The sequence below is a fragment of the Rhipicephalus microplus genome, chromosome 9 (genome assembly GCF_043290135.1).
Source record: "Rhipicephalus microplus isolate Deutch F79 chromosome 9, USDA_Rmic, whole genome shotgun sequence".
NCBI lineage: Eukaryota > Metazoa > Arthropoda > Arachnida > Ixodida > Ixodidae > Rhipicephalus > Rhipicephalus microplus.
Genome location: NC_134708.1, coordinates 93,890,204 through 93,901,982, shown reverse-complemented (window position 1 = coordinate 93,901,982; position 11,779 = coordinate 93,890,204). Strand labels below are relative to the sequence as shown.

The 11,779-nt window shown below is 45.4% G+C and overlaps 1 protein-coding gene across 2 annotated transcripts in view; it reads left to right on the top strand.

Moving 5' to 3' along the window:
• The window catches only part of LOC119163153 (uncharacterized), a 54,379-nt gene continuing 42,600 nt past the window's right edge, over positions 1-11,779 (top strand). For both annotated transcript variants that reach the window (XM_037415095.2, XM_037415094.2), the window contains exon 1: positions 1-138. In XM_037415095.2, coding sequence (XP_037270992.1) covers positions 55-138 — 84 coding nt within the window. In that variant the 5' untranslated portion in view covers positions 1-54. The remainder of the gene's footprint in view (positions 139-11,779) is intronic.

The window sequence follows — 11,779 nt, the reverse complement described above, 5'->3', positions numbered from 1 at the left end:
AATAAGCTTCACAGTGGGTGCTTAGAAGCATCACGAACAGTTAACGTAACGGGCATGCAAGCTGAGACACTCACAACCATACTGGTAATTATTTTAGGTGACATCATGATTTTTGCAGCTGGTGTGAATATCAAACAGGTAAGTTATTTTTCAGTGCGTTTGAATGCCGTGTAAATATTTGAAGCGTAAGAAGGTATTATTGGTTTATAAGTTCTTCCACACTTTTTATTCTGTTTTTCAATTTACCTGTCAATGTTGGTTTAGATTGGTTAACATTTTGGTAGCTAGTATTGATAGGTTGACGTAAATGACAATTATTCATATTTGTGAGAACGTTTACCTAGCAGCCGCATTGAACGGGTACTTAGGTAGTTCCTGTTTTATTTTTTTTTTCATTACTTATACTGAACAGGGGTAACCAAAGGCATAAACGTTACAGGTAAATTCGCGATCACATTTTATACGTTATTATCAATAAGTACTAACGCATGAAAATATTGAAAAAACTAGGAAAAGTAAGGTTTTTTTTCCGTTTAATTACTAATAAAAGACCAACCTTGCCCGTCTAGTTCACGTGCTTCACCCAGTGAAATCTTGTTTCACATCGCGGTCATGTGTTTTTCTGAAAATTTTCACTAGCTGACCTCTTTTATGCTACTAATTAACTCAGCAGTGAAAATAAAAATTAGTCTGGCATCTGCAACAATCACCACAGCAACAAAATGCAAATGAGTAAATGCAGTATTGTTGGGCGCTTTTACAGGCTGCTTTCTTGCCACGCATGACACTTGTCTAGGCAGCAGCGCACATCACCTAAAATTGTGTGTCCTCAAACATGCTGACTGTAAGGCAGCTAGAAAATCAAGAATACCCTCCCACGTAATGTAAGCAGCGGCATAGTCACGTGTTATTATTCATATTACCAGTGCTTTTGTTACATGCGAAAAAAAGCTAGAACGTTATTACTACTCAATGTTGAAAAGAGTGCAATTTGGTATTTCCGAGATATGCCTGCACATGTATTATTCCAATTTCACTGATTATACAAGCAATTTATGAATTACGTACATATACGGGATATATACCTAAATCTTATTAGGAAAAGAAGTCGTAGTCACTACGCACTAGGCCTAAAGCAATATGAAGTACCTGTACTTAGCATAACAAGGTTTCTCTTTTCTACCACGAAAGTCTTTTATGCCGAGGTCTATAAATATTTAAGTGACGTATTTACGTCACAAAATTTATGTCGAAAAAATACGCATGATCAAAAGACAAAAAAATTGCATCAGTGGGATTTGATGAATGGTGACAACAGATGCGTGCTCACTATCCACTGTGTCACGGTAACTTTTTTTATTACACTGCGCATGATTACATACCTTTTATGATTAATTAAAACGCACCTCTAAGCGTTCTCGGTGAGGTGCCGTAATTCATCCTGACTTTGGTATTGCACATTACTTCCTTCAATACGTCGTTCCTAAGCATCCGTTTCATTCGGCTCGTATGATATAGAAGTGCACTTGTGTGAACGCCTTAAGACACCGTAGCTCATAGCATTCGTCGTGCACATCATCCACCCAGAACAAAAAGGTCTGCGACGCCCACCAGCTACGTCTAGTGGTCTGGCTTGAGCTCCGCGTTCCGCACGTAGGTTCGCACCTTGAACAATCGCGGCCGCCCATAGCGAAAGCGCGACGTCCCTTACAATCCTCTATCATCGGGCAGTGGTGTTTAACACGAACACTGCGCGAGTAGGTTACCTTAATGTAAATTTGGCGCTCTATTAGTCAAGCTTTCCTGGCTGTCACCTCGTCTTCTCGGTTCCGCTGTTACTTTAAATTGCTAAAGCTACCACACGCATCTATGACCACAATGACTCGTTTAATAAATAATGATGACAGCCGTCGGAATGGAGCCATAGAAGCAAGCTGCAATGTGGATTCCTCTACGTTAAGCAGTGCTATTGCTGACAAAAACCAAGTGGCAAACTGTTTTATATCAATGTACAGCAAACGTTCGACTGGAATTGTAAGAACGCATTTTACTTTTGTGCTTTGCCGATCCGATGTCAAAGGGTGAATTGAACATGCTCTAAAGTACTTAGCAAGCGTGGCAGCGGTGAAGAGGAAACTTGGAATGAGCAAAGCAAGATGGATCCACTAAGAAACAAGGAAGGCAAAGTAACTACCAATATGGTTCGGATATTTAAAACAGCGAAGGAGTTTAGTGAAGATCCCTACAGTAGCCAGGACAACCACGACCAAAATGAAAGAACTTGCAGTAACCCAGGCGACACCCCCCCCCCCCACCAGTAATGACAGAAGTCAGGAAAACCTAGAAGGAATTGCAAATGGGCAAAACTGAATTTATTGATACGTGGGGTTTAACGTTCGAAAACCGCTATATAATTGTGAGAGACGTCGCAGTGGAAGGCTTCGGAACTTTTGACCACCTGGAGTTTTTTAACGTGCCCCCAAATTTAGGAACATGGGCCTACAGCATTTTTGCCTCGAAAACGAAGCCGCCACCACCGAAATTCGGTTACGCAAGTTGAGGGTTTCTTAGCCACTATACCACCGCGGCGGGGCAAAGTGGTGAAACTGCTGCTGAGAATCAGTTATATCATATCTGCTGAAAAACGGAAGACCGATTGTAGTCCAGAATTAGCCAGCCTGCTGATGAAGAGTGTCCTGACGGGGAAGGGTACCAGCTTCTTGGCAGAATGCTAATAATATTTTAATTTATGAGAAAAAGAATGAGAAGGATTAAAGAATCACTGGCTCATCCAAGCTTGTATAAGAGAGATAGCAAGCTGACCGTGGTCTCCATACTATACAAGCTATTTAGAAAGGTAATTGCTAACAGAATTAGACAACATTTGGACAAGAACAACACAAAAGAGGGCAAGGAGGTTAACTAGGTACATGACCGGTATGCTACCCTATGCTGGAGGAATGGGTAGGGCAATTTTAAAGATGAGAGAAAGAGAGCAAAGAGGAGAGAAAGAGACAGAAAAATTCCAGGTCAATGAGCTTATGGGTATGCTGTGATGACAATATACAAAAGTTGAAGACGTTCACATACGCCTGCGCGCCTCAAAAAGACAACACTACAATTCAATCAACCAAAGCACCATTTAGTACAGGCAACCCAGTGATCGACCTTATTGGGAAAGGCTGCCAAGTTCGGTTTCCTTGATTATTTCATAAACCTTTCGAGTGCAGCGGCGGCATGCTTGTCCCACTACTGCTACCACGGTAATAAACGATTGTCGCGTTTTATGATGAAATTCGTCAACGCTATGGCCAAGCCAGAAGCCTTCACCACTCTCTGCTTTCAAGTACAACAAGTTAAACAGAAACTGGAGACCCAGAAGTAGCAGCAATCTCACAACGCCTCTGTAAACGAGGCCCTGCCTAGCAGCTCAACTGAGAACGTCCGAGCTTCGACAGAAGCTATCCCGCACGCTGTTTCCTGGCGTGTTTCTTTCAAGCTTCCGCCGCTTTGATCGACTTGCTTGTGGTTCAATTTACCCAGGTTGAGACCCTTTTCCCTTTAGCGCGCATCACGCAACACCAGATACACTACAATTACGTCATCGCCCACTTGTACGCACGTTATGCCAACGAGGTCTAGGATATTCTTGTCTACCCACTTATGGCGAACTTGCACGAACATTAAAAATTTGCAATTATCCGTTGCTTGCCACTCTCAGAAGAACAGAAGATACGAGAACTGCAGTCCGCAGAGGTTGTGAGCGCAAACTTTCGCAGATCCTGCGACACATACATAAGCTCGTGGCAACATGGTTAGACATTCCTTCATGCGATCAATTTGGCTCTAACGAATCCCGTCGCACAACCAGGCGATTCGGCAGGCTTACGCCAGGCGACCTCTGGACGAACTTGACGATCGCGTCGTCGAGGTATTCTTGCCGCAGTTGTCGCCCACCATCCAGGCTGTCACCACACCGCATAACACCACAGATCTCACGCGCTACATCTACTACAAAAATCGTCGGCTCACCTTTATTCAACTACGCCATCTTCTGATGCAACAACGCCGCCATTCGCAAAGCCACAGCCGTAATACTACCTCATCGCTGCGACCGGACATCAAGATCCGTGCTACACTGACGCTTTGCTGAAAGAGCCTGGCAATATCGATGGCCCTGTTACGTGGGACATGCGGAAATTGACAACGGCTGCAGCTCGTACAGACAGCCGCAAGCTGCCAACCCTGAGGCCACCGCATCTTGTTCACCGACTATATCACGAAACATCGTTACCTAGTCGACAGCGGTTCCGACGTTTGCTGTTACGCGCAACCCTTCAAGCACCTCGCACGCCGACACCTTTCGAGCTCAGCGCAGCGCACCAGTCTACGTTCAAGACGTATGGCTCAATGAACCTGCACATCCAGCTCAAGAACTTACTCTGTGTCCTTTACTGAAGCTATGTCATCGCCGACGTCGCCGAGCCATTCACCGCTGAGAATGTTTGGCTCACTACAACCTTCTTTCGGACTGCCGCAACGACAAGCTTAAAAAAGCGACAACGGGACGTTCCACCACAAGCCAGCAAACGACCGCCCAACAGCCAAGCATCAATGTACTCAGCGTCAGCAATCACTTCCTGTACCATGCCATTCTCGCTGAGTTTCCTGGCTGGACGTGTTTCATTGGACAGCGGTCTACATCAGGACCACTCCAAGACCAGCGGCTCTCTGCCGCACCAATCACCTTGCTTCTAATCCCATGCTCATAGCCAAAGCAGAGTTTGAAGCAAGACTCCTCAAGACATCGCCCGTTGCTCCTACTGCCCATGGCCTCGCCCCTTCAACTTGTGCCGAAGACCATTGGGTGGCGACAGGAACTATCAACGCACCCAAAATTCCGGACAGGTACCTCGTTCACACATCTAGGACTTTAACGATCGCAATCCCGCCTGCCACGCCTTTTCCTGTGCATGACTTGGATAAGGCTTACAGGCAGATACCCATCAACCATGATGACGTCTTGAAAATTGCAATAATAATTCCATTTGCCTTGTTAGAGTTTCCCTTCATAAGCCTTGGCCTAAGAAACGTAGGCTAGACATTTCAGTGCTTCATCGGCGAAGTAGGTTGCGGCCTCGACTTCTGCTTCGTCTATTTTGCCAATATATCGGTCTTTTCACGTGACGCCAAAGAACACAAAAGGCTCTTTTTGTCTTTGCTACAACTTGAGGACCCCTGTCTGCTCGTCAACGTCTAAAAGATCATTCTTGATGCCTGCACCATTTGTTTCCTCGGCCACAAAGTTTCATCAGAGGTAACTACTCCCTTGCCTGAACGCATCACTCATTCGCAGAAAGAGCTTCAACCCACCACCACTGAAGACCTTCGCCGTTTTTTCGGCGTGTTGAACTTCTATTGACGTTTTTTTACCGCAGGCCGCCGACAACTAGGAGTCTCTTCACGATATCCTAGCTGGTCTACAAGAAAACCAACCTGTCACGTGGGCACCAATTTTGGTGCAAATTTTCGAGGAATGAAAGTATGCTTTTTGCACCGCCAAGCTCCCCTTCCATTCCGTGCCTTACGCTTTCTTTGGACTCTTAACCAACGCCTCTCGTTTCCCATCGTTGCTGCCCTGGTTCAACATGTGCACAACACCTGGCACCCCTTGACACTCAGCTCAGAAAGGGACTTCCTCACTGGCCAGCACCACCGACGAAAGCACGACCACTGCCGAAACGAGTTCACCAGCTTACTACAAAGAACTTCTGGCGATATACGAAGCAGTGCGACACTTTAGCCGTGTTCTCCAAGCGCAGCCCTGCAACATCTATACCAACCTTGCCCTAACACATGCATAGTCTCAATGTCACGAACAACTCGCGCCGGTTGCTCCGCCACAATGATCAATTGGCGAAGGTACTCGGCTGCTGACTCACAGGTCGCGAGACTGAATTCCCATTGTGGCGGCTACATTTTTAATAGATACGAAAATCCCGAAGGCCCGTTTGCTCAGATTTTTATGTTAAATAACCCCAGGTGGTCAAAAGTTCTTCAGTCTTCCACTACGGCATCTCTCATAATCAAATGGTGGTTTTGGGACGTTAAACCCACATGTCAACCGCCATCTGTTCAGCAGAACCAACTTTCAGTCTGGTAAAGCGGATCAAGGAGCGCTTCTGGAAACGCAGTCATGTGGGCAGTTTGCAGCTCAAGTAAAGTACCAGGCGTGTCAGCTCGCTTCAGTGAATGGCAAAGAGGGGCACGCTGCGCATGCATCGTAGCTGCCATACAAGGCTGTGTGGTAGACTGAGAAGCCACACTGCCAATGAACGCAGCAGTCACAAGGATACCAGGCAGAACACGAAACCAAAAGCAACGCAAATTCATGCCCAAAAGAATTACGCACCCCAGTCGATGGCTGCCGGGATGCTCTCTTTTATTCGCCTGGTAAAACGGATCAGGAATCTCTACCCCAGACGATGTCGTGTGGCCGGTTTTCAGCTCAAGCAAAGTATAAGGCTTGTCAGCTCGCGTCTGTGAATGGGAAGGAGGGGCACAAAATTTTTTTGAAACAAAATTTTGAGCAAACATTTGAATTTGAACACAAATTAGGTAGCTTTTTCGTCATTTATGTGCAAAATGAAAGACCAGACATTCAAATGCAAAAAATGCACTATCTTGGAACAATGCCTTTCGCAGAAGTAATTACAGCATGTGTTTAAAAGCAAGTTTTATTTCTCCGCACACACTGACGCCAGAAAATGATACGAACATGTCTCATTTTCGCGCAATATGTTGTGATGATTCCATGGCTTCTTCTTATCAAAGCTTTTTGTCGACGCCCAAGCAGTGATTTTGGAAGCTTCATAACTTGCCATAACATAACTTGCCAAAATGCTGCATGAAGACAGCAGAACTAGCATTGTATCCATGTGAATATTAGCGTGATGTCAAGCTGATGTCAGGCTATAGTACTGATTCTGCTATCTTCGCAATCAATGCAACTCAGGAACATTACTGAGAAATTCAGAAATGAAGAAAATAAAAACCACCTGGCTTGCGCGCTATGGAGAGCCCAGACACAGTGAAAGTTGGTAGAGTGACCTTTCTAGACCATTGGGACACGATAGTGTTCCTGCTGGAGCCCATCATGAATGCGCTAATGTATTTCTGTCATAGATATGTCGTTTCAAATTGTGTACAAAAACTTCAAAGAAGAAAAAGACAAAACCAACGTGCAACTCACGCCACAAGACCACAACCTTATGTTGTTTTGCAAAGTATTTATATAACATACTGCCATCCGCACGCAGTGGGTTGAGGGCAAGAGTGGCTATCCCCATGAAGAAGACCTCGTGTTTTTTCTCTACTCGAGAGCCAGCCGCAATGGATGCGTTGTTCAGAAGCTAGCCACTCGGTGGCCTAATAAACCCCCTAGTACTTCTGAAGCCTCGTGACAAACTAGTGGAGTTGTGGGGTAGCCTCATGGAGGTGGCAAACCCCTTTAGGGAGACGCTCTACGGCTTCAGTACCAGAAAACAACCCCTTGCATCAGGCCAGCCACGTAAATAGGCAAAACTTCCGAAAGTCGACAATACTCTTCGCCCCATGTCAAGAAATATCACCAGCGCTTCGGTGAAAACCTCGCCAACCGGCAAGGAAAGCACGACGTCAAACCACCATAGGCTAAAAAGACCACACTGCAAATGTTTTTACCCCCTTAAGAGTGTAATTTTGTCTCATGGAAACACTCTCTTAGAGTGTTTAGAATACCCTATAAATGTAGCGTGTACGAAAACGTGACACCCTACTTTTATGGGTATTTATGAACACCTTTAAACTATCAGTGTTAGGTCAACCTACACCCGCGTGATGGGGTGAAACAGAGAAAACTGTCTTGAAACGATGGCAGTTCCATGTATGAATATACTTGATAAAATAAGGCGGACTTAACAAAACAACAAAAGGAGAGACGTGCAGGAGGCAACGGCTAGTCCTGTGTGTCTTTTGTCTTTGTAGTTCGGGCGCTTTATCGATGAACACTGTGTTTCGGTAGCAATATTTTACGTCCTCCTTCGATTAATTACTAGACCCGCAAGCAGCTACAAGTTAGAGCTTTGATGGTATGAAGATGGTTAAGGTATACTTATATTATAAGCAAAAGGGCCCGAAAATGTCATGCATTCGTAATGTTGTTCGTAACGCCTTTGAGGTAAGGGTGTAAACGGGGTGTTTCAAGAGTGTTTTATTTACGAACACTGTCAATTTTAAAATGAGACTAAAAATGCATTTAGAAGGGTGCTTTTAATGCGTACACCCGTTTTACAAGTTTTTGGGTGTGAAAGTTTTAGCAGTGTGACGTCTGCATACCTGCGCCAGCGCTTATCGCCAAGATTTAGCGGAACGAGCTATTCTGGCTCGCGTCCAGTTGCGAAACCAAACTGTGACCACGTAGATCGAAGGTATGACATGCCTTTTCCCACGAGCCGACCTAGGAATGGCGGAGGACAGGAAGTTGTGGGATCAATGCGCAGCGTCAAGGATCAGTTTGTTGCCGGCCTCGTGTGGGGCCCTCCGAAGACGGTCACGGAGTTCTCGTGTGAAGTCGTGACAATAGAAAACATGCTGCAGAAGCAGCGCAACCTATGCGAGAGGCAACTGAGTGTCATGTCTTCTGCTGACAGTGCTATCGCCACTGGAAGACAGCAGTGACTGCCTACGCGAACTCATTCGTTCTGTAGTGATTGAGGATTTGAAAAAGACCGGTTTAACACATCATTCCACGCCTAGTTCGATTGTGATTGAGATGAATAATCAGCTGCACCAGGCCCTAAGAGACACCTTGCGTCCTGCTACAGCTGCCCCAGCTCCTGCTGAATACCGCTGGGAGACAACGTACGCGGGAGCCTTGAAGCGCTCTGCTGCCTCGCCGCCACTGTTCGTTCATGCTGCTCCTACCGTTTAATTCCAGTTAGCGCAGTGCATACCATACTACGAAAGCACTCCCGTACTATAGACTCCAAGATAGACATAGGTTTTAACCATAAAAATCGACGTTCATAGTGAAAATAACCTATGAAGACATGTATTGATGAGTTCTCCACTAAGATATGCCTAGATTTGACACTTCTGAAGGTAGGCTGCAACACAATTGCTCATGTAGAGTACTGCATTTCGAAACTATTTACACACTTTAAAATGTTACGTTACCACCAGTAAGATGACGCGTTATTCAAGGCATACGCTTCTGTGCATTGACATTTCTATATACACTTTATGTCACTTAGTGGGGCAACGCTCGGGTATCGTACGGTTCTTCTCCTACCAAGGCTTCATGTACTCGTCACCATTCACATCGTGTATATGAGTGGACTTTTCAAAGAAAAGTTTCTTATGCCGGCGTTCAACCCGGCTCCACAGACGTATCTTCGTCACGGTTATGGCGTTTTAAAATAAATATTTGAAAATTGCAAAGAAAAACAACAAGACGTAGAAGCACTTTAGCGATGCGTCAAACCAGTGATCTTTCGCTCCACAGCACGCGGCAATAACCAAGAAATAAATCACACACTGTCCGTTGCTGGGCTTGTTAACAGCGAGGCATTTATACTCACCATGTACCATTGGCCGTTTTCCGAGCTCCTTCACTTCTGCACGCTTTCGTAATCAGTAGCGAGATGGCGCGAAGAGCACGCTTTGGGCACGTGTGCTCTAATGGTCTTCACCCCGTGCCTTGCCACGGGTCGCTAAGTGCGCGCGCCTCTTCATGGTGTGGTCACAGTGCGTACAGATGTTTCCTGGCATGGTGACTCACTCACGCGCGCGCCTATCTCGGGATTCGAGCGTTTTGCACCTCTTGGGATTCAACCACAAGTTTCCTTTATAGTCACAGTGGTTAATGAGGCTTCGCTCGCTTCAAATTTAAAGTGATCAATATGACTGCCCTCGAATCTGTGGGTGTCTTCAGGAAACGTGTGCGCTACTACACACGAAATAGGATGTGTGGCTATTGCTCACGCTCATTCTTTGTGTACTTGTGCATACGTTTCGTAAGTCCTGCTCTCTATTTAGGCAGCGTGCTTTAAGCTTAAAGCTGTTATATTTGTATGTACGCGCTCGTCCTGTTTGTCCTCAATTTATGTGGGCTGTTTTGAGATGTTTGTCGTTCCTCGCAATACACTTTGTTGCAGAAGCATTCACTGCTTTAAACGCTGAACTACCCTTGTGGAGACAAGTTTCATTTTTGGGTTATACGTATTCCTAAAAAAAGTAGTTAGCCATGTTTTATTTGAACACCCCGCCACTCCAACCGCGAAGAAAGTAGTGTATAAGTAATGTGGTAACGTGCATCTCGGAACCAGACCGTGGTACGTGACGCAGAGTGTGTCGTCATGCTCGCCCAAGAGCACTTTCAGTGCTGAAACGGCTTCTGGTAAATACAGCACGCTTTCCAACTATCAGTGCAATATCTCTTCAAATATATAGCATCTTAGGAGTCCGGCTTGTCGTAAACCCATAGATCTTGACTGAAGTGATCCGACTCAGTATCAAATAATCAAGAAAGCCCAAAACGAGGCCAGCGACTCTCGAAACCGAGTCAAAGTAAACCAACAATAATTAAAGCAGTATCTAATCATTAATCTGGAAATAATCACAACCTTAACCTAAAATTCCTACAACAATTCGCAAGAAACGCGCCTGATTCCCGCGCAGCGCAAGAGGTGGCGCCACTGCCACCCCAAGAGCAAGATTGCTTCTCTCACTCCCTTTCTCCGGCACTATCGTTGCACTATCTATGAGGTGAAAGAACCTGACAGAACTCTCCGTAGGCGACACGTATACAAACTGCAGTAGCAGTTAGGCCAGGTTGTCGATAAAGGGCCGCAAAATGTAGCGCGCATGGTGCATATCATTTTTGTGAACGAACATAGTCCGTACTCGTCTCGGGTTAACTAAACGTGTTTACCTGAAAGATTGTCGAGACCAAAGGCCTTGTAAACGGACCCATAGTTACCCTAAAATAAGGAACCGCACGGCTCTCATGATGGGCACTTCAGCAGGTTTCATAGTGGCAGGCCAGCATTTAGAGAAACATATTGCGAAAACATATTTAGAGAAACATATTTAGACAAACCAGAATTGCGGCACAAAACCCACATTTTTTTTAGGTTAACGAGCTATAGGTATATTCTGTGGTGTAACGATTGTTGAAAGAACGTTCTCCACCATTTGCAATCTTACAGCAAAGCTTGGTGTGATACATTGAAACTCAAATCATTTCGGCAGCTATGAAAACTGTGTGGGTTATTAAATTGTAATAATTTGCAACATATCACAAAAAGGTCATGTGCAAATGATCATTGCATTTAATGCCAGTTTCAGTACTTTAGGGGCTGTAGTAGTGCGTGTGTAGCCTAGTATTCGGGAGCTTGATTGGCCTTTATAGATCACTGTAGGAAAAGAGATTGATTGATCGATTTCTGGGGTTTAACGTGCCAAAAACACCATATGATTATCAGAGACGCCGTAGTGGAGGGGTCCGGAAATTTCGACCACCTGAGGTTCTTTAACGTGCACGCAAACCTGAGCACACGGGCCTATAACAATTCCGCTTCCATCGGAAATGCAGCCGCCACAGCCGGAATTCGATCCCGCGACCTGCGGGTCAGCAGACGAGTACCTTGGCCACTAGACTGCCACGGCGGGGCTGTAGGAAAATTGATGAATGCCCATGAATGCTCGAACTATAACACAACAGTTTTCATGGGGCATC